General features: G+C 43.4%; 1 protein-coding gene across 9 annotated transcripts in view; it reads right to left on the bottom strand.

Annotated features, from left to right (window-relative positions):
* The window catches only part of SIPA1L2 (signal induced proliferation associated 1 like 2), a 211,902-nt gene that overhangs the window by 77,220 nt on the left and 111,038 nt on the right, over nucleotides 1-23,644 (bottom strand). For all 9 annotated transcript variants that reach the window (XM_070614983.1, XM_070614973.1, XM_070614991.1 and 6 more), the window contains exons 4-6: nucleotides 10,798-10,931; nucleotides 8,887-9,075; nucleotides 2,361-2,535 (exon numbers count right to left, since the gene is read on the bottom strand). In XM_070614983.1, the coding sequence (XP_070471084.1) occupies nucleotides 2,361-2,535; nucleotides 8,887-9,075; nucleotides 10,798-10,931 (498 nt within the window). The remainder of the gene's footprint in view (nucleotides 1-2,360; nucleotides 2,536-8,886; nucleotides 9,076-10,797; nucleotides 10,932-23,644) is intronic.

Raw genomic sequence — 23,644 nt, 5'->3', positions numbered from 1 at the left:
AAGCTTGTCCCAGGGTTTGCTGCAAATAGTTTTGTTGGACAAGAGATGTAGGGCAGTTTTATCACTCCCTGTACCCAGACCCAAGACAGGCAGTCCATGGCCTGGGGTCTATGCTCTACTCTGATTCACAGAGCATCTCAGCAGGACATCCGCTCTGCTCCATTTCGTTTTGTATTAAGAGAGAAAAGACCCATTTTAAAGCTGGAAGGGACACCCCAGATATTCTAGCCCAACAATCTGAATTTTTCAGTGAAGAAAATGAGGCCCAGATGTGACCAAGGTCCTATGGGCAGACAGAGTTAAAACCAGATAGAATACAATCCTCCTGAATTTAAGAAGGAGGATTTGTTTTTGTCTGTTCCATGAAAGACATAATTTTTACTTGACAATTCCACGAAACATAATTCTTAGAAACCTCCACTCTATTAAAGGAATGTCTTAGATTTCTTTGCATCTCACAGAATGCCTTGCTCATAAAAATAAAGATTTGTTGATTATTAGAATCAACATGTCAAAATCTCGTTCTTATGTTATCATTTCCTTAAGCTAAGGTGCTTAGTACTACGTCTGTAATGTATCAAGGACATCTCCAAGGTCATAAAAATTCAAAGCCGATGTCAATTCTATACATAGAAAAACATCTGCATTATCTGTGTTGTAGCTTTATGGAATGTACAGATCAGAAGTTCTTAAAATGTTTCCTCAATCCACCCCACTGAAAAGAGATGACAGGCATGCACAGTAAGGAGTCCAGGTCAGGGGCGGTTTTCCAGGAAGGGCATCCTGAGGGCAGCAGGCCAGCAGCTCTGGGGGGTCGGGGTGGTTTGCAGGTAAGAGGAGTTTTCAAAGAAAATCTAAAAACTCTCACTGACTTTTCTTAAAATACGTGGATATTCACAGTGGATGTCATGAATGATTTCCTAATCTTTACATATCTGAGGCATGAGCAATATGCATTCAATATAGTAATCAAATGCTAACACTGGCATGTATGGAGGACACACAGGGGCCCACATGTGAGCTAACACCATCTCCGGGTCTTGTGATCTATCCTTTAAGTGTAACTTTCAAAAACAGATCAAAAGCCAGAACTGATGACAGGCTCAGAAAGACCTGGTCCCACCCTGATCTAAGGGAGTATCAGTGATGGTCCAAGGTACTGGATGTTGGGGGCAGGGAGTCTCAGGAACTCAGGCTGCATCAGTTCCAATCCCAGCTCGGCCAGATGGTGATGCTCCCACAGGGAAAAAGCTCCCACTTCATCACTCCTACTAGGAGTGGGCTACATGGTCTCCCAGATCCTCCCACTTTAGAATTGACCTGCTCATCTCTTTTCATTAAAAGAGCAGGCAATTAACTGCTTAATAATAAGCAGAATTTTCCAAAATACAAAAATTACTCTGCCTGGTATTTTAGGTGCTGATAGCAACGAAATACCAGTGCAAAAACGAAAGATAAAATATTTAGAATATATGAGGACCGTAAGGAATACGGTTATCTAAACGAAGACACGAGACAAATTCGCACATCATACGATGGCGTAAAGTCTGTGTTTTAAATCGGCCAGTCAATCTGCACCTTAGAGCTAATACGTGCCCCACTCAAAGGGACCTGGCTAAGGTCCTTCAAGAATAGGATGCATCAGGGGCCAGCCTGGTGGTGCAGTGGTTAAGTTCGCACATTCCGCTTCTTGGCAGCCTGGGGTTTGCTGGTCCAGATCCCGGGTGCGGACATGGCACCACTTGGCAAACGTCATGCTGGGGTAGGCATCCCACGTATAAAGTAGAGGAAGATGGGCATGGATGTTAGCTCAGGGCCAGTCTTCCTCAGCAAAAAGGGGAGGATTGGCAGTAGTTAGCTCAGGGCTAATCTTCCTCAAAAAAAAAAAAAAAGGATGCATTAACTTCTAATCAGTGCTTCACCTGCCTTAACATCATAAAACCGGAAATGAACGAAATAAGCCCAGGAGCTTGGCAGGAGGGAATGTGTTAATATATTTTGTCTTTTAGAAACAGAGGCAGAGCTCGTCCTTGGTACAATGGAACAAGGGTGTAACAGAAGAGGTTAGGCTAAAAGAAAGAACAAAATATTCAAAGATTCTTCAGGAAACAGTGGGGAATCTCTCTGCTGGTGTTACAAAGGAAAAAGAATTGACCTTTGGAGCTTATGTGAAACACACACCTCTTGAGAAATGTGCTTCCTTTGCCTATCTGAGGAAATCTAAACTCTATCCCAAATAAGCTTGCTAGGCCGCTTCCGGGGTCAAAAACAGGAGGGCACGTGATCGCTTGCTTAGATTTATGCAGTATGCCTACCTTTGGAGAATTAAATTTGTGCACACACACAAATACGAAGCTTACTTTTATTGTCTAGCTGAGCTCGATATTTACTGAATCCTTTCAGCCGTACTCTCTGGCCCAGAAGATCAAGGAATTCCTCAAAAGCTGGTCCCGCCGTCTCATTGTTATACATCTCCTCCTCCGTGCTCTGGCCCGCTTTGCAATAAAGGATCCCAATCTTGTGCTGAAAGCTCAGCTGAAATGGGGGAGAAATGCAATTACTTGGCAAAGAGTATCAGCCAAGCTAACTTCCAGTAAAATAAAAACTACAGAAGCTTTGAATTCTGTTCTCAGGCAAGCATGCCAGGACAATTCCCATCAGCAAATAAGCAAAAGAGTGAGCAACTGTCATTGCAGAAAAATCTACAAATACATCAACCCAGAAACCCCAAAATACAGCTGGAAAAAATGTCAGAAAGCCTAATATAATGTACGGCCATGGCCATGCGGGATTTGTCAGGTTCTCAAAATGGACAGACAGGTTCAAGCATCTACTGACAAAACACAACTGTGGAAATAGTCTTATACCCTCCACATAGTAATGAGTCAGAAAGAAAAAAAGGCCACAAACTTTTAAAAGTTTTCCCTCTCTGGCTCTTAATGCCTTTTTTGTTGTTGTTATTTGAGCATTCGTGAAAATATGAAAGACTGTAATGAAAAGACAAATCAAATTAAGGTCTGGTAAGGAGAGAATCCCAATGGAAATTGTGATATATTATAAATAATGTTTTGTTTTCATAAAAGTAACTTTGGCTGCACAGTTACAGTCATTCCTCCATTTTTGACTATCTTGAAAAGGAAATATCTGCTAAATATACAATAGACCATAAAGCATTTTAAGAGCTGTTGAGGAGTTCCTGCCGTAACTCCATCTCACAGCTAGTCCCCCATCACGCTGGAGGCCTCAGGGCTGCTCTCTCCCTGGGCCAGGAGAAACGGGATCCATTTTTATAGCTCTCTTATTTTCCCCAAAGAGGAGCTGCTTCTCACTCACGAATCAGAGCACTTAATCTTACTACCAGCAATCTGAGCCTCACAGACTGACAGATTATCAGACATCACCAATTCCCGAAAGGCATCAATCCATAACGCTGTTCACATTTATGATCAAGCTGTAAAATAGAGCCTTTAATCAAAATTCACAGCTGACTATCGCGGTAAAATAAGGCAAAATGGTACTCATTTCCCTCGAGCGGCAGTGATAAAAGCAGTCTCAGCCAAAATTACCTGATGACAACATGCAATCCCAGAGAGGTGGGGAGCCACCTGCTCGGGGAAGCTGAGCAGGCAGCAGGAAACCCCTCACTGCAGCTCGGATCTACTGAGAGCAGACACTCAATCCCAATGCTCTCTGAGTGCATCTGACCTTGACTCAGTGCTACGGGGGATGTAAAAGGAAACATCCTCTGCTCAGAGTCTGACTGAAGGAGCTACCAACACTGATGGATCCCACGGAGGGGGGACAGTGCACAGGCTGGGGCTCCTGTCACAGCCACATGCTCCTTGACGGCACAGTGAAGACGATGATCGATGCCCTGACTGCGGGGACATCAGATGCCGTGTGTAAACTCTTTTATACTGTGGCATTTTGAATTGTATTAAACTGCTTCTTAGGTGGAGTCAAGAAAAAATATATTTTCCTTTCATCCACGGATTGAGGAGTAAATGTTTCTGATCAACTCAACTATCCAAATAAAGGAGACACCACATTGACTGCAAATGGACCATCATCTTCAAAAACAATTCAGTATAATAAAAACACCTAATATTGTTTCATTATAAACACTAACGGCTCCTGAGTGACTCAGAAGACATTTCAGGATCTTAAAGTACATTTGGCAAACAGGTATTTGGCCCCGACCAGAAGGAGAGTCGACCGGAAATCCTGTGGAATGATTGGTCCTGGCCCACGTCCCACGGGCCTGAATGCCCATGCAGCCCAGCATCCACTGCTTCCTCTGCACCCAGTGGAGACTGTCATCCTGTCATCCTATCCTGGGAGCTCACACAGGGCTGCCGTCCCTGTTTACCCGTCATCTGCTCCTCTGCCCGCTGCTCGCACCTCAGAGCACCACCAGGTACCTACCATCTGGCCACTTCCTCTTGTGCCATCCTGCCTCCAATGCCCCCGGCCACATCTGCAGCTTGTCCCAGACTGCCCTGGCCTCTCCAGCAGGAATCTCCTTCCTCTTTTCACGCCCACCTCTTTGGGGGACGAGCCCAGAGTGGAGCTGTCTGGGGCCCCAGAGTTTGGCCTGGTGTGGCCTCATGCTGGCTAAGCAGGGCCCTCCTTGGACTGGACAGTTTCTCTCTGTGACTCCTGAGTCTTGTGGACTTGATATTCCTTGTGGACTCTTGTTCAGGGAAAGAGAACTGAAATTCCCTGGGACTTCTTTGCTCAGTGCGGTGCTGTCCACTTCACACCACTTTCCTCTCAGGCAGCAGACAAACCAGCCTGGGTCTAGATCCTAACCATGAACAAGGTTTGTGTTTCTATCCAAGAAGCCCCCGGGACCAGGGGAATTAGGGAATGCGGCTAAAATAGATTTCAAAGCCCCCAGCTGTCTCATGACGGCCACCAGAGCTCTGGCTCCAGTACGAACACTTTATTAGGGACACACACACACACACACGGTATGGCACAGCCCTATACAAGTTCACCACTCCCAGGCATTCACCAGCTCTGTCTCTTTGATGAGTCTGCTAGTGGAGAGGAGGTGGCTTTTTACTACAAAGGCTGTAATGGTAACAGAATGAAACATTCAGTGAAGAGATCTCTCTCACTTGAGTCTCTTACACACCTCGTGAAAACAATGGAAACGTACCACCAGCCACGCCTCCTGTGGAATATCAGAAAGCTACAACACACTCTTCAGCCTGAGCCTGACACAGGGCAGAGGAGAGACTCCAGCTCCCCCTGGGCTCAAATTTCCAATTCTCTCAGAACAAGGGATTTGTTCCTAAGTCCTCTAAACACCAGGCTGAGCCTAACCACTCACCCATTCCACTGACCTTTATTTAACTGTTCTGCTGTGAATGACAGCCAGTGCCACGGTCCTGGGGTGGAACCAGCATCAGTGCTGTTGCAAACTAAAAAAAGTCACTTGTCAGAACTCCCTAGCGCATCAGCGCTGAGAACTGGACGTACAAACAGGCGTCATAGACAGGCAGACCATCCAGCACACATCTCCTGTGCTTCCTGAGACAGCATAAAAACTGACTGCTCTACTCCCCAGGCCAGAAGGCTTGTCATTATTGACAAGAAAATTTAAATTTAAATGAAGGTGACAAAACACAAACCCTCAGAATTGCCTTGAAAATAAATTCCAGCATGCAGGAAAACCCTTCCACCGCCTTCTGCCAACTCAAACGACCTGTTCTAAGCAAGCAGTCTCCTTTCTGCAGACCTGCCTGACTTCGTTTGAAGCAAACCTGGTGTGTAAGTAAACACAGACAATAGTGAGGGGACAAGAGTAGGGGGCCGTCGGCCTTAAGAACAAATTAATCATTCTGCCAAAGATGCCATATATTCTAAGACAGTGAACTGTCATAATTTATCTCAGTTGTTTTTTTGAAAATGTCAATCTATATCATTTTATACATTTGCCTTTTATATAAATTAGGATAGGTTTTGCAAAAAGGAAAATTGGAATTTTATAGGTTAAGAAGTGAATTTATATAGATAAATTAAGAAAACTTTCAAAGTGTGGCTAAATAATTACTTTCCTTATAACTCTCCATAGGATGGAGTCTTCCTCCTCAAAACATCTCACCAGACTCAAAGACTGCCACCTCCTGAGTCTCCCACTAAAACGTGTCTTGTACTGAGCAGATATACTCAGGGACTGTGTCAAGCCAGGATGGACTACAAACTCCGAGAAAGCAGAAACTGACAATAAATCCTCTAAATATTTTTTCAAGATTAAGAACAGTAACACAAAATTGGCCCATCCCCTCTCTGGGCAGAGAGTAAAAACAGCATGACCTGGAATAAACTTTCAAACCCCTACAGGTTAGGGAGGATGTTTAAGCATCCTTTAGAAACTGGGATGTTAAAAAAGCTGTCCAATATCTTTTAGAGATGAAAAGAAATAGTATCTCTTCTTCATGTAATATGGGAATTAGATACCACTAAGAATTACGGGAAGGGGGCGAGCCTGGTGGGGCAGCAGTTAACTTCACACATTCTGCTTTGGCGGCACGGGGTTCGCCGGTTCAGATCCTGGGTGCAGCCCTACGCACTGCTTATCAAGCCACACTGTGCCAGGCGTCCCCCATATAAAGTAGAGGAAGATGGGCACAGATGTTAGCTCAGGGCCAGTCTTCCTGAGCAAAAAGGAAGAGGATTGGTGGTAGATGTTAGCTTAGGGCTAACCTTCCTCAAAAAAGGAGTTATGGGAAGTTAAAAATGCCATATTGTACACCATTAGAAAGTATACTAAAGTCAAGCAAATATAATCTCAAAGTAAAAATGCATGAAATATATCTGGGGCTATACAATGCATTGGTTTTCTTAAAAGCAGAACCCAATATTCAAAATTAATTCCTTGACATCAGATAGTAAATGGGTGTTCAATAAAAGTACCTACAATGCTTAATTTTAAAAGTTCTATGGTCTAGCTTCTGGACTTATTCTGCTACACAGACATTCCAAGTATCTGCTTCAGTTTGTGAGGAGAAGTCAACAGTAGTTGCCGCAATGTCTCTCAGGGCCTCGAGGACTTTAGAATTCAGGCATGGGGAAAATGGGCTATCTATGGAATTTTCTACAGCAGCAGAGAGGACCAAATACCTCGTCCACTAGGCACCTGCTATGCAGCAAGTACAGTGATGTACTTTAAAAGGAGAGCCAACATATACTAGAAACATAAAGGGACAAAGAACTACCACACAGGTGGCAAGTTCTCTTCACAGACTCTCCCGCGACATGAAAACAAATGCTGCTCCTCTCATCAAGCTTGCTTGAACTCAGAGGAACTGAACCAGCACAGACACCTCCTCTCTAACCCTCCATGATAACATGGTTTCCTCAACTGTTTCATGGACATTTTGTGCATTCCACATACTTCACCAGTTAAAGGTCATGGTAAAACCATTCTGCATTATCACACAATTTTAGAAGTCAATTGCTCAAGTCTAGAGTTTTGGTTTGATTTAGTTGTTGTTTTTAATATGTCAGCCTTCATTCCTGAGACAGAGAGATCTCAGGATTATTCATTCTGAATGTTACAGTGTCTGCTTCCCTTAACTAATAATGCAGTGTTGACTTGTTAGACAGACCAATTCCAATTGCACCACTTTGTGAGAATTCCAGCCATGTCAGTATCAAATAGTCCACTCATATCCCACAGTGAGAATTACTGGGTCAACCAAAAAATAACTTATATTCCCTCAAAAATATGCAAAACAATTTTCCTTGGGAAATTCTGGAAATATACATCACTACTGTCTTTTACTTTTTTAAGCATTCATTTAAATAGAAATTTAATCATTTAAAATAAGTTGCAGACATTTGGGCACCTACCTCTCAGTTCCCCCTCCAAGTTATCTTGCATATGAAACTTAAAAGACTTCTTCCCATCTTATGGGCCACTATCCCAGTCCTGTCCATCATTAATTCTCTCCCGGATGATGTCAGCAACCACATAATTGAGCTCCAGGCGACCATCAGTCTCCATCTTCAACAACCTGTCCAATTCCCTTCTACCAGAATAACCTTCCTAAAATAGAGCTCTGATAATGTCACATCCTACCGGAAAAGCTTCCATGGCTCCCTACTGCCTTCTGAACCAAGCTCATGCTCCTCAGCTAGCATTCAAGGTCTTATATGCTCTAAGACTCAATACGCTTTGTTTCCTTTTAAGCTCCCAACCTCCCTATGTGTACCTTTTTATTGCAAAGGAAGAAGTGATAGTTTCTAAAACAGCAACTGCTTACATCACCCTCTTGGAATTCTACCCAAGTCTAAAGGCCCAGTTACAACACGACCTCTTTCGGGGGATTTGTCCCATCTTCCCTGAGCACTCACTGCACTGATGCCTCTCCAAGGCCCATGATCAGATTCTGCCTTGCAGAGGCCTCTGTGCTCCCGGTCTCACTGTCCTCACGGGCTAGGGACTAGGTCTTAGTCAGCTTCAACCGTCCCAACGCTGTTCACTCCCATCTGTTAGCATGATGCCTTAACACATAGTAGACAAGAATAAACGTCAGCTCAGGGAAAGGGTCAACAGGAGTTTTTAAATCCTGGAAAAAAATATCAACGGCCTCCAACAATCATGACTCAGATGTGCTCTTGCCTGCTGGGATGTACTGAAACCTCGGTAAAAACAATACGAGGTACAGCTCAGCAGCAGGTGAATTACGCTATAAAGGCATCACGTTTCTTAAGTAGTACAGAAGCAGATTTGGGAAAAACCAGAGGGAAAATGCTTCAAGGCATTAAAAATAAATGATTTTAAAAGAAAGGCGGATGGGGAAAAAAACAGCCTATTTAGAAATACAGGCAGAAAGTCACCCACGAACTTCAAGTCTCACGCATCATACACACCCCTTGTTCATCCAGCTTGAGCAGTTGCTCCGAGACCTTGGGTGAGTTCAAAGCCTGTCTCAGGCACGGAATGCTCAGCTCTGGAATGACATATTCCAGAACTTCTTTGAGAGGTAGTCCTCGTGCGGTACCATGCCTGGCTGTAGAGGGTATTGCATCTTCCAAAATTGCTCCTCTCAGGGTGGTAAGCTGCAGGGGCAAAACAGAAGACTTCAGTTATTAGTTATAAAAAGAGGAAGAAAGTTAAGACTCTTTTCTGAGTGGGGAAAGAGAGACTAAAGTTCTCAACCTGAAGAAGCAAAACCAATCCTCAAATTGTCTTTAAACAACAAAAGTATACAGGGATCAGGAACAAGCCAGGAGCGGGTGAAAGAATCAGATGCCTGCCTAAAGAAGGAGGAGTAGCAAGGCAGAACAATGTCGCAGGAAATAAAGACATTCCTACAACTCTGGAAAGCAACCTGAGAAGGACATTATGGAGAAATTTGGGATCATGAGGCTGGACCTGGCCATAATCACTTTCCTCCTGTCCTTTCCTTTTCTTTTTCCTATTTCCCTATTTCTCTGCATCTCTTCTTTTCTCCCACTTCCTTCTATTTTTCTACTTAACTTTCCATTGCTGACAATTCCTGAGGCTGAATAGGGATATCCAGTGACACCCACGGGCAGGGTGATTCAGGGCTGAGAAGACTACCACCTGATTTTGCCTTAGGATTTGTGATATGTCCTCAAATATGTGATGAAAGCATGGCATCACTATTCTGACACATGGCTCAGATCTAACATGATGACAGAGGAAACCCCTAGCACCGGAAATCGAGAGACCTGGTTCTAATTCTGCCCCTCTGACTCTGGGAAGGGAGTTGTTAGCGTAATAACAAAGCAGCTGCGGTGAAGGTGGTAACAACCAGGCCTGATGTCTGCATGATGCTCTGTAACACCACTGCCCAATAGAACTTTCTGCAATGATGAGATTGTCCTCCATGTGCAGTAACAGGACCTACTAGCCACATGTGGCTACTGAGCACCTGACATGTGACTCACGTGACTGAGGAACTACATTTTTAATTTTACTTAATTAATTTAAATTTAAATGGCCACATGTGGCTGATGGCTACTGAATTGGACAGTGTGGGTCTATAACTTAAAACACGTCACTTCAAGAGAGGGACTTAATCTCATATTTACCCAGCACCACATTTAGCAGAGCACCGGGGTACCTGAGTACCAGGTAAGATGCACAGCGGTGCACATGCTCACACAGACTGCACGTGATGACTACTGAAGGGCTCTCCTTCCTCTGTCTGATCTGGAAGTAGTCAACCAAACTACACATTCTGGAACAGTTGACAAATATATTCCCCCCAAATTAAAATGGGTCAAGAGAAGAAAACCTAAAGTGCGGGCCAGATCTAATTCTTTATATAAGTCAACATCTCTGTGTATTGGGCTATACACATCATGTCATTTGTATAACAATCTCACTTTTCACTTGAAGCAAGACATGCAAGGAACTAACCTAGGTCCTTGATGTAATGAAGTGTGGGAAGGCAGAGTTATTACCCTGGCAAAAACATTAAGAACCAGTCACCTAACTGCAGGCTGCCTGATTTTCTGCATTAGATTTTAGAGTTATTTTTAAGTTTTGACATAAATTGTATAGTCTAGCCCCAAAACCTTGCATTCTTATCATTTTATCCTATCACGTGAGGTAGCAGTAAAATCACTACCACTTAACATCCATGCTAGGTTTTCACATTTTTTATTTGGAATAAAATACTGTCGGCCCTTTCAATGATCTTAAATATTGCAATCATTAACATTACAAAATACACACGCTACCTTATCTGAAGCAACCTAGAGTAGTACTATGTCAAAGGCTTCAGCCCAGGGACAATGATGACACATTACCTCACTCGTCCTGAAAGCCACTCGGTAGTTGAACTGAGACCCTTCTTTCTCCTTGGCATCTTCCACCTTCTCTCTCCGGATGCTGACAGCCACAGGGCCAAGGTTTTCATCTATCCCAAAGTAGTTCTGGTGCTCTGTAATGGAAGAGAGTGGCAGCATCACAGAAAGAACAAAGCACAGAGTGGCCATCTTTTAGCTGCATATCACGTCTCTGAAGACACACCACACGGCTCTGCACACATGAGTCTCCCAACTGTGTTTGATCAAAATCTCTTGTTTCCACATCAGATGTACTTTTACATCTCATTTTCTATTACTTCCTCCTCCCTTTCTTCTTTCTACTAGTTCATGAGCAGCCAAGAGCCCTCCTTCCCCCCGCCTGCCCCAAAGCCATGATTTTGGTATTACACGAATAGCATCGTTGGGAAGAGCATGTTGTCATTCTTAGCAACTGTCAAAAAAGGAACCTAGCTACTTGAAGAACCATTACTGAACAGTTTTCCTCCATCTGGGAAGGTCACCTTCTTTGACTGAATGCAGGCACTAGAGGTGACCTAACCAGCCACTCAGACAAGCCAGATTAATCTTGGCAACCAGTGGAGTGGCAAAGATCACCCCTTTCATTACAACATCACTTAAGCACCTGACAGTCTAAAGCAAAATTTGGCACAACAGAAAATACATAAAAGGCCATTAAGTTGTTGAAGTTAAATTATATCTACTAATACTATAACAATTTGCTATGTTATCAGCTAATCATTTCTTTCACATAAAATTACTAGTTCCGAGGGATCTAAATTCACACAAGCTCATGGGAGGAATGAACCTCCGAGGCCCTCCTGTCCATCTAGCACATGAGTCCCCAAGGACACGCTTCCTGAGAGTCACTTCCTCATACATTCAATAGTTACGTGCCAGGCACTGTCACAGTGGGGTCAAGTTTAGAAACAATCCCCATGTATGAAAAATATTCTAGTCTGAACTCTGCCAATGATGGAAAGCTCGCTACTTCGTGAGCAATCCCTCTTGTCTGTGGGATGAGGTTTCCTGGGAGTGAGCTCTGCTAAAAGAAGTCAACATGCCTCATTGAAATCAAAGTGTTGTCTTCTGAAAGAACTCAAACTTACAACACTCAGATGTGGTCCCACCCGCACAAAACAGAGGGAGCAATTACCCCAATGTCTGTTGGTGCAGCTTGTCTATTTTTGGCAGCCCCATAACACCAAGTGTCCAGGCAGAGCAGGTGGTACATGCAATCGCCCAGGTGTTAGTCATTTATTTCTTAATGAATTGCCAGGTCAGTTCTCCAGGGTGACTGATTTTTTTATAAAATTGATTTTTTTCACCCTATATGCAAAACCACATTTATCCCTTTTGAATGTCACCTTATCGGTTCTGGCCAATCTTTCCTGACTCGTAGTTTTTAGTTAAAAGGAAACATAATATATCGAATATTTCTAAGTTTGAAGAAAACCACAGGTATTCCAAAGGCTTTGGGTTATGTGGACATTTTCTGCTACAATAATTTTTGAAGGGATAAGAAATGTTATTCAGAAAGTAGGAAACAAGCTGAGTTCAACAAAGGAAAGCAGCACCTGCACCACTCAGAGCCACTCTAAGCCACTAACGAACACTGGCTGGTCCTGAAGCGGAAGATCATTGACTTCTTTCCTTCCTGCAACCAAAGGAGATTAACACTGGCATTATTTCCCTTTGGAGCGGGAAGCAGCAAGTCAACTATTTTAGAGGCTGAAAGATGAATTATTGACTTAGTCCTGGACTTAGACACAACAGGAAACAAGCCTTTGTTTTTCATGGGTAACTCGTTTCTTGGGTAAATTATGTGGTAACAGCCAGGTAAACTGTTACACACATGAACAACATTAGTGAAATTAAACATACTTTGAAAAAAAGGTATGGGATCGAGGAGAGCTGACCCAGAAGCTGTTGTTTGTGGCTTGAATCAACAGTTCAAAAATATTCAATGAAAACAGACTCAAAGTTAATTGTCTACTTCAGACCACTAGGTACATTATTATTTTATTATTTCTTTAAGTTGGCATTAGTGACTATTTGACCCATGGCATTATACTAGATTTTGTGGAAAATGCATCTTTGAACTTAAAACTAAATCAGGTTAGAATTTTCTTATTTGCAGTTAGTAAGTGTCCTGACAAGAACTTTCAGTTTTATCTCAGTTAGTTCCTCATCATAAGCCAGATGCATTAAGAAAAATATGCAGAAAGTGCATCAGGGGCTGGCCCCATGGCCAAGTAGTTAAGTTTACGTGCTCGGCTTCAGCGGCCCAGGGTTTCTCCGGTTCAGATCCTGGGCGCCGACATGGCACTGCTCATCAGGCCATGCTGAGGCAGCATCCCACATGCCACAACTGGAAGGACCCACAACTAAAAAATATATATATACACACAACTGGGGGATGTGGGGAGACAAAGCAGGAAAAAAAGAAAGGAGATTGGCAACAGTTGTTAGCGCAGGTGCCAATGTTTAAAAAAAAAAGTTACTTGCAAAAAAGCTCAAATCAATTCTCTGTTAGGCGTTTGATGAACCCTGAGACATGAATCAAAAGAACTTCAAATTAGTTTAGGGAGAAAAAGAATGAACAAGGAAACAAAACCCCTTTTTACGGTAAAATTGAGAGCCCAGATTAAGTGAACCCAATCATTAATTCTAACACCTGACAACTAAAAATCTTAACCTGTGTGCTGCTCTCACACTTGGCAGGTGCTCCAGGGACAAACAACGGATCTGTGGCGGCCAGGGAGTGGTGGCAGGGGCAGGCACCGACTACAGGGGACTTTCCTCGGGTGATGGAGCTATCCCGCATCTTGATCGTGGTGGTGGTGACACGCCACATCCATTTGTCAAAACTCAGAACTCGACACTAAAAGGGGTGAATTCTGCTTTATGCAAAGTATACCTTCACTTTTAAAAAACGGAGAGGAAAAAGAAGGCCAGTGGGAGTAGAGCTAGTGGTTCGCACGAATGGATGGGTCTTTGGTACAGATACAAGGCACGACCATTTCACTCACCCCAGCAGAGGTAAAACTCTATTCCTCAAGTAATCACTATCTTCCTGTTTTCTCAGCTAGTAGCTAGTCTTCCACCCACCTCACACATTCTTCCACACCACTGCTCTGCTCAACATCTCCATGGCATCTTGGCGCCAAATCCAACAACCACCTTTCACCTTTTCTCTTAGCAGACCTGTCTGCCATATTTGGCACTGCTAGCCACTCACTTTGAGTTGGGACCCTCCACTTCCTAGACATCTGTGACATGTCCTTTCAGGGGGAGCTACCCAACTCCTAGGTCTTTCCTTCTGGGTCTCCTGTGTGGCTCCTCCTCTGGCCTCTCCTTATAACATGAGTGTTTCCCAAAGCTCCACCATCAGCACATGGCTGTCCTTGCTGACTGCCTCCGTCTCTACACTTATCTGTCTGAAAGTCTATCCATCTGTCTATTCTTCCATCCTTCCATCCATCCATCCATCTTCTCCTTTAAATTCCTCAATGATACCCACCCAAACTCTCTCCAGGCTCTTCTCTCATACATCTCCTAACTCACAAGCATCCACCCCCTCTGCTTGCCACATCTTTCACTTTTCTTCACTTGACATTCTTACTTATCATTCGAGCCTCAATCTAAACATCTTTTCCCCTGGAAATATTCGCCGCACCTCCAGATGGGGCTAACTACTTCAACATTTATATCCCCATGGCCTAGTACTATAGTGCCTAATACATGGTAGGTGCTTAATAAATTGTTCTTGAATTATGAACTGTAATTGGTATTGCTCAAAAGTCACGATCTCATCTAACCTCAACCGGAAACATCAAAATAAAAACAAGAGGTGGCTCATCTCCTGATGGGAAATGGACAAGACAGTGTCAAAGGTCTTGGGTCCCAGAAAGGTAGCAGGCATTGCCCTCAGTGAGAGGGACAATGTGGTTTCTTGAAATATTTACACAACTGAGAACATACAGGCTCATTAGAACTCGCATACTATATCAGTTTCCTATTGCTGGTGTAACAAATTACCACAAGCTTAGGAGCTTATAACAATACCCATTTATTGTCTCACAGCTCTGGAGGTTGGAAGTCCAAAGTCAGTTTCACTGGGCCAAAATCAAGGTTCCTGGCAGGGCTGTGCCCCCTTGGGAGGCTCAGCGGGAGAATGTTTCCTTGCCTTTTCCACCTTCTAGAGCTGCATGCCTTGAATTCCTTGCCTCATGGGGCCCCTTCCTATATCTGTAAAGCCAGCTTACTTCAGTGGTCACATTACATTCTTCATGTCAAATCTCCCTGTCTGCCTCTGACACGGACACTTATGATTGCATTTAGGTCCATCCAGACAATCCAGCATAATCTCCCCACCTCAAGATCCTCAACTTAACCACATCTGCAAAGTCGCTTTTGCCATATAAGGTAACATACACAGGTTCCAGCAATTAGGAAGGATCTCGGTATCTTTGGGGGGCAGCATTCAGCCTACCGCACATACTTTACTCATTTCAATTCATTCATTCACACACTGAGAATGGGACACGTTTCAGCCACGTGCTAGAAAGTGATAAATATGGGAGATACAATATCGAGCAAGATACAGCGCTTGCTTCAAAAGGTCTTAGCCCTGTGGGGGTAATAACACAGGAACAGGCAAGAATTACACATGCTAAGTTCTGTGATAGGAATAAGCAGGAGGTACCATGGAAGCACCACAAATATCCAGTATAGAATCAAGAATCTGGAAGAAAAATGCCACAAACACAGTCACAAAGGTCACAGAGCCCACCTATCCTATTTTAACAGAGGAATGTATGTACACCGTTTTAAAAAGCCAAATTCTTCTTATTGGTTTAAAAAAAAAGCATTCCCCTGCTCTACCTTTCCTCATTCTATTCAGTTTCTACAAAATAATTCCATGAATTCTTCTACGTATAAGGACTCTAGCCCATGACCACGTTGCCCTTTCCATTTACTTAGGGTTTTAATTGCTCTTCATGCTGTTTCGTAGTTTTCTCTCATGGTCATTTGTATCTTCCTTTAGATTTAGTCCTAGGTACTAGATGTTTTATGATAACATAAGTGGTATCTTTTTGAAAATTTCCATTTCTATTTGTAAGTTTCTAGTATATACATAACTAAGATTGCAGATTTGATTATTTCTCTATTTAGTTTACTCAGTTTGTGCTTTACATATTTTGAAGCTGTTTTTTGGTGCCATACATTTAGGGAATTGATCCTTTCATCATTAGGAAATGTTTCTCTTTATCTATAATGATCCATCTTGCTTTAACGTTACTTCATATTGGAGTGACCAGGCAGACACTCCAGGGTTTTATGGGGGTGGTAGAGCTTATCAGTACAGGTAGGTCTTTTTCGCTTGGGCTCGTCAGCATCCCTGGGGAAGGTTCCTTCATTCTCTTGTCTGGAGGTATTTAGCCAAAATAAGGAAACAAGGCTGGGGGTCTCACTGTGTTGACTTTCACTTAATCCCCCAGTCTTTAGTGAAGTGCCCTAGTCCTGCCGTCAGCTGTGCTGTTGTTCAACTTCTCCAGCATAAATCTTCAGTTTCCACCTGGGTGAAGGGCAAGTAGTAAGCAGGCTATAAGGGACAAGAGAGACAATCTGGCTTTCTAAACTCCTTTAACTAGTCCCCTGTTCTCACCCCTCAGCCCTTATTCAGAGGTACCTGGGTCTGTGGCATGGACTGCCTAGCTTCTTTTTTTTTAAAATTAATTTATTTTTTTAAAGATTGGCACCTGAGCTAACATCTGTTGCCAATCTTCTTTGTTTCTTCTTCTTCTCCCCAAAGTTCCCCAGTACACAGGTGCATATTCTAGTTGTAGGTCCTTCTAGTCCTGGCATGTGGGACGCCGCCTCAGCGTGGCCTGATGAGTGGTGCCAGGTCTGCACCCAGGATCCAAACTGGCGAAACCTCAGGCTGTCAAAGCGGAGCGCGCGAACTTAACCACTCGGCCACGGGGCCAGCCTCCTGCCTAGCTTCTTGATGGCCTGACCCCACTATACAACACTGGCCAACACTGGGTAGGTGGTGGTGGTCTCCATTCTGCAAAACTGGTCCTTGCTCTTCCATCTACTTTGGCATTCCTTGCCTTCCATGCTTCTCCCTAGTTCTCTTCCCGTTGATGGTTTTTTGCTCTTTTTTTATTCTTTTACTGTCATTTTTAGTGGTGTTTTGGAAGCAGGAGAGAGAACATGTGTCTTCAATTTGCCACATTCAACTAGCAGCCCCAAACTTATTTACTCTTAAATACCTATCATTCTAATAAGCCTGATTATTGGTTTCTGAATCTAGGCTTTGCTACTTATCATCTGCTTAACTTTGGGTTAGTCACATAACCTAGGCACCCCCTCCCAACTGCCCCCAAAAATATAATATACATATTCATGATCATTAACCTGAGAGAGACACTATAGTTGAAGGCAGGCATGTTACCGACAAAACACTAAATCAAAAACATAAAAGGAGTGAACACAAAATAAACAGCATTACGGGGCATTTCAACGTGGAGCCCAACAGCACCGCACAGTTCAAGAGTGAGCCTGAAGGAGAGCCATACTTGTAATCTCAAAACGCTGACCTATAATCACCTAGAGACGTTACATCACATTCATGGTGTCACAGACTAGTTACCCCAACTACTTCTGGTGGAGAGTCTGATTTAACTCACCAGGAGGGAACCCACTTCAGTTTCGGTAACAATGGTAGTCTTTTTAAGAACGCAATGGCATGCATATTTTACTGAATAATTTCTATCAGGAACTATAATTTAAAAAAAAAAAACTGGGGGAACCCAAAATTTGTATCTTACCCTTATCACCAAAGATGGCAGGCAAATTGGTGAAAAAATTTTTTCGTTTATGCCTCCCTCTCTAACCCATGCCCCACGCTCATTTTCAATTCATCTCTCTCTGTCTCACACAGACACACACTTTCTGAACCCAAGTAGACAGATAACGTTTCTGCTACTTATAAGCACCACACCTTTGGATCTGCCAGCTCTGAGGCCTCGTAACTGTGTTCTAAGGGATCTTTCCAAGCCTTCAGTTTCACCAAGGAATACAGTAGGCTAACTGGATGTGTTTCTAAAGCAATCACAGTCTTCTGCTGCATAACAAAATACGCTGTCTGGCTTTTATAAAGGGCACTCAGCCCACCACAAAGATAAGAACAAGGATGGTGCCCCTTCCAAAGCCCTCAGGAGGGAGCCGAGCGCACTCCTTCAAATGACATACCCCATCCCTCCAGAACAGCTCCGCTTGTTCATCTGCATCTTGAGAGCCCTCCCATCTGTGGACAAAGGACAATGAGCACCCTGCATCACCCACCGGACCCTGTCCTTATCCCAAACACGAGATTTCCACAAAACCGCTTCAAGGGTGAATCAAATAACATCCTTCCCTGGCAGAATGGAAGCTGTGAAAAGACTCTAGTCTAGCTGAATGAAAATCCACATAGCATGCAAACATAACAGGGCAAGATTTAAAACAACTGGTTAACAAGATTGCAGTGGAAGAAATGAGATTCAGTGCATCTTGGTGGCACATTCTGGCTGTTCAGTAAAAGAAACAATTCGAACTCCGAAGAAGGAAAAAAAGGGTTACATGGTACCTTAACCCAAAGGCTGTTTCTAGGCCCAATGTCTTGGAAGGGAAATTTATTAAGCTCATCACAAATGAACGGAACAGGCGAGGGTCACAGCTCGCCAGGGCCTCCCGAGGTCAGGAACGTAAGAGAGGCACTCCAGCTCTGCCTTACGTGATTTCTCAAAGGTTAGCGCCATGCAGGCCACAGTGCCATTTACAAGCCGCCCACCAGCGCCACAAGGCACCGTGCCCAGAGTCCCTCACTTGGTTAATATGCACAGCAGAAACTCTCTTGCTCTTTTTCCATAAACTGCAGTTTAAAGACTCTTTGTTCTTTCAACAAGGAGTTGATCATTTCCTCATCGGCTCACCGCCTATCTGGGTTACATCCATGGCTGCAGATGGCTGCTGTCTAAAGTCCTACCGATGATGTATCTTCTTTCACTTTTCCCTCCAGACAATTGTGTGTCTGCACTTTATATCACCTCCCCTGTTCATAGTTCTCTAGGAGTTATAAAGAAAAAGCAAATAAGGGACAACCAATAAATGAATGAATCAATGAATAAAACAGGATCTACTTTTTCAGAAAATAAGGTTAAGAGTCATGAGACAACAACTTCAAGAAACCAAAACTCCCTGCTAATCCTTCATGGATTAATTACTGAATTTACCATGGGAGAGGGGAGATGGGAAAAGTGGTGCATTTTTGCTATGTGAAGGCTCCTTTGACCAAACTTTAACCAAAGTATTAGCTAAGCCTGAAAACCTGAGGCATTACAATGAGACAACAATATTAAACATACCTCACATAAATTAACTCAGTTTGTCCTCCCTACTCATGAGGAGGGGCTACTGCTTCTGTCCCCATTTTACAGACAAGAATACCGAAGCCCAGAGGTTAAACGACCTGCTCAAGCTCACAGTCTGGCGTGATGGGCAGGACGCACACCTGGGCCGCCTGGCTCCAGGCTCTGATTACAGCAACTCAACGGGGATGAGGTTCACGTAGAGGTAAATTATAAAAATCAGCTAATGCACAGTAAAATGAACGTCAAGTGAAAGATGAGACAGTGAGTCTGTCCTGAACATACGGATAGTATCTTGAAACATAATTTTAAGAGAACTTTGAACAAAAAGTGACAGACTGGAGAGGGGAGGCAGCTACCGAAGGCTTCCTTTAATAACCCATGATTTTTAATATTATTTGCTCAAGAATGGGAAGGAGGAAGAAAAGATTAAGAGAGCAAGCGCTCACTGAATAAACGTCGAGAGGAGGGGTCCTTACTATGGGTGGTAGTTGTCCAGCTTTCATTTTCTCTCTTAAGCGGGACAAATAGTGAAATAAACTTAGTATCTAACAAATACAAGGCAGGTAGGTTTCATTAAAGCTTTGAGGTATCTGAGACCTTGACTTCTATCCTACTGTGCCAGCAGCAAAATGCAAAGAAGTTTTCTCATTTAACTGCCACTCAAGCTGCTCTCAAATATTACAGTGTTAATTTCTCTTCCTAGGGTAATAATAGAGCATTAGTTCCTCTTCCTCAACAACCGGCTGAAAAGACTTCTGGGGCCACAGGGTCAATAGGATGCAATAGCATGCAGTCCTCTGCAAGTTCCTTAATGCTGCGACAATGGGAACTGTGGCCTCCCCAGGCGGCACGCATGCAAGAGAGAAAGACACCCGTTTCCCACTGTCAGCCACATGGAACCGATCCGACGATGCCCCATGAGGCTGGATCTCGTGTGCAGCTGGGCAATTCCTCCCCAGTGGGAGAGCCTGGGCCTCAAAGGGAGCTCTGTCTGTGGAGGCGATACTGGCCAGGCGGAGAGGTTAAGAACTGAGTCGATTATGTCCGCTGGGCGAGGAATCTGTCTCTGAGAATAGCACTATTGTTAGGTGGTACTCAGTTCACCCGTATGAATTTAATAGTGTCCAGCTCCCTATTAATTTTCTTCAGCGACTGTATAAAACCAGAAGAAAAATAAAGAAGCCACCAGGCATGAAATTCGAAGCAAAAGCAGTCATGCATCACTCAGCTGTGGGGTTCATTTGATATGTAAAGGTATACACCCGCCACAACTGTCACATTAGTGAAACTTAAGTGGATGTGTTTGCAATGGGGTGGTAGACTTCCCCAGACACCTTTCCCCAGGGTTTACCCTGCCATATGGTTCTCTCTCCTTCTTTCTCTCTTCATCTTTTAACCATTAAAATAAATTACTACCCTTTAAATGCTGTACCAGTTGTGTGGACAAGAGTTTCTTTCTAGAGAGAAAAGTCATAAATTTATTTAAGAACCACTTGGTTGGCAGGAGGATGCATGCCATGTGACAGGCCCTGTTCTAAGCCCTTTACAGGAGATAGTTTTTATTATGAGCCCATTTTATAGATGATTAAGTGAGGCACAAAGAAGTTCAAGGACGTGCCCCAAACTGAGATGAACTGTAAACCCAGAAGCCTGACTTCAGAACAGTCTGTGCTCCTCTCCTCAAGTTATGCCACCTCACCCGTAAGTCACAGCCCCCAACTACAACTAGAAAGGATGGACACGTCTGTCTACCGGCCAAAAGATAATTCCCCAGCTGCAAAACAGTAAGTTGGTATCAAGAGGGGTGAGAGGACTATTACACAAATACTAGAAGAATTCTTTCTTTTTCTTTGTTCATTTAGCAGATCTACGTGCAAATATTACCCTTCAGTTAAAATACTAATGACAAAGATAGCCATTGGAGAAAATGAGAGTTTAAACAGAACTAAGAGAGTGGTTAATAAAAATAGTGAAGTTGAAGATTTTTACAGAAAGAGAGGCTCTAGAAAGGAGTCCTGGAGGTGCTGTGGATCCCACAGAGGAATTCATTCTCAGGGGGTACAGATGGTGCAGCCAGGCCGGGGCACAGACACAGGGAGGGACCTTCAAAGCTTAAGGGCTGGCATCTTGGGGCAGAAACGGACCTTAGAAAGGCCAGTCTCGCACCCTACGCTGTGGTGTGGATGTGGCTTTTGTTGCAGACCCAGTCCACTCAGAAGCAGCTAAAAACTTTTTTCTTGGAAAGTTCCCATCTTTAAAAAAAAGAATTCCAACCTGCCCGCACCCCAGAAGTCTTTTGAAACTAAGAAGGGAAGGAGAAATCAAAGTTCTCTGGCGTATTCTTTTTATAAGAAACAGAGAACAAAGAAAATCCCAGGAGCGTGACAGGACCGTGACACCGGGACCCCACAGCACCAGGCCAGAGGGGGGAGAACTGGTCAGACTGTCTTTCCATACACACGACAAAACCCGCTCTGTAAAACCAGTTCAGCTCCTCTACGGTGGATTTCTAAAAGACACATATTTCTTCTCTTGGACTTGTTCTAGAAATTCCCAGAAAAAATGAGTTTGGCATAAACATCTTCTTCAGGGAGTCTGGTGGAAATTTGGGAGCCAGAGAACCAAGGACATCCCACAGCATCTCACAGCCACCTCACCTTAAAGAGCAGATTTCAGGGGAAATTCACAGGGACCGTCTTTGAGCATTTCAACAGAGACAGAAGAAAGAGTGAATTCTAAAGCTTAACAATCCCCTGGCTCCTCAAGGTAAGTGGGAGAAAAATATTCATGGCATACCAGCTGTGTACAGGAAGGGCTGCGCGAAACTGACATTTTGTCAATTTTACTCCATTTGAAACACACAGCGCAGTCAGCTGCTCAAAGGAATCCCAGGACAGTTTAACGAGGTAACCTCAACCTGCAAATCTGCTTTTAAGAAGTGCGTATGAAGTTCTTCCTATTTTAAAGATTCTCATTTTAAATACATCATGAGACTTTACGACTTAAATTTTTTAAAAAATGAATGAACTATTTGAAAATTGTTTTTGATTTATAGAAAAGCTGCAAAGATAGTAGAGTTCTCTTATACCCCTCACCCAGTTTCCTAAATGTTAACATCTTATGTTACACTTTGGTACGTCGGTTCAATTAGTGAACCAATACTGATATGTTATTATTAACTAAAGTCCATACTTTATTCTGATTTCCTTAAGTGTTTACCTAATGTCCCTTTTCTCTTCCAGGATCCCGTCCAGGATACCACAATACATTCAGTCCTCAGGTCTCCTTAGGCCCCTCTAGACCGTGACAGTTTCTCGGACTTTCCCTGTTTTTGATGACCTTGGTGGTTTTGAGGAGTACTGCTCAGGGATTTTGCAGAATGTCCCTCACTTGGGACTTTTCTAACACTTTCCCTCATCAGACTGAGGTTATGGGTTTGGAGAGGAAGAACACAGAAATGTCATTCCCATCATATCAAGGCACAAACTATCCACCTCACTTATCACTGTTGTTGTTGACCTTGGTCACCTGGCTGGGGTGGTGTTTATGCCAGACTTCCCCACCGCAGTCTCATGCTCCTTCTGTCCATACTCCATCCTTTGGAAGTGAGTTACCAGCATGGCACACATTCAAGTGGAGAAGGGGGAGGCTATGACTTAAATTTTTATAATTTTTCAAATGTTATGAAATTTTAAAAACTTTTATAATACTTTACTTTTCAAGGAAAGCTCTACTTCTTGAAATGAACATTCAAGGATGTATCTGGTATGAGTCATTTTATAGGTGCACTGCTTCTAAGAGAGTAAGAAATACATGTCCCTTTTGTCTGACATAAAGCAAACACAGTTCTTAACTCTTCTGCCCAGATGATGGTTGGCAAATACCTGGCATCTCCCCATGCACCCATGGCAGATAAGGATAAGTGACAATGGCTCTTAAAATGCTGATGCGGCTCAATACATAATGACAGGGAAGGATGATCAGCCAAAGCAAATTCCCCAGCAATAGCAATAGAAGGCTCCATTTACATAAATTTTGCATCAGAAAAAGCCCATGAGGCTAAAGGGAAAACTCTTCATGGTGATTGTCTCTTACAGATTGGGGTGATTTTATTTATTTTCCTTTTGCTTCTCTATCTTTTCTTATTTTCCTATAAATGATCATATAACACTTATACGCTGTTTAAAAATTCTAAACAAAAAAAAGGTATATACTGTCAATCAGTATTTTTCCCCCACCTTCAGAGGAACACACGTCCCTGCATCAGCAGAGCGGCTCTCGTAAAAGAAAACTCTCAAAGGCTCAGACAGCAATTCAGCCACTTTTCACTTCGCTTGTGAGTTGCCAGAGGCCCAGCTCTAACCTGCTCTCTGGTTTGACCTCTCTTTCCCCAAATGACTTATTCT

Source organism: Equus przewalskii, chromosome 1 (assembly GCF_037783145.1).
Source record: "Equus przewalskii isolate Varuska chromosome 1, EquPr2, whole genome shotgun sequence".
Lineage (NCBI taxonomy): Eukaryota > Metazoa > Chordata > Mammalia > Perissodactyla > Equidae > Equus > Equus przewalskii.
The sequence above is the reverse complement of the archived record's forward strand: the minus strand, read 5'-3'. Positions and strand labels throughout refer to the sequence as shown.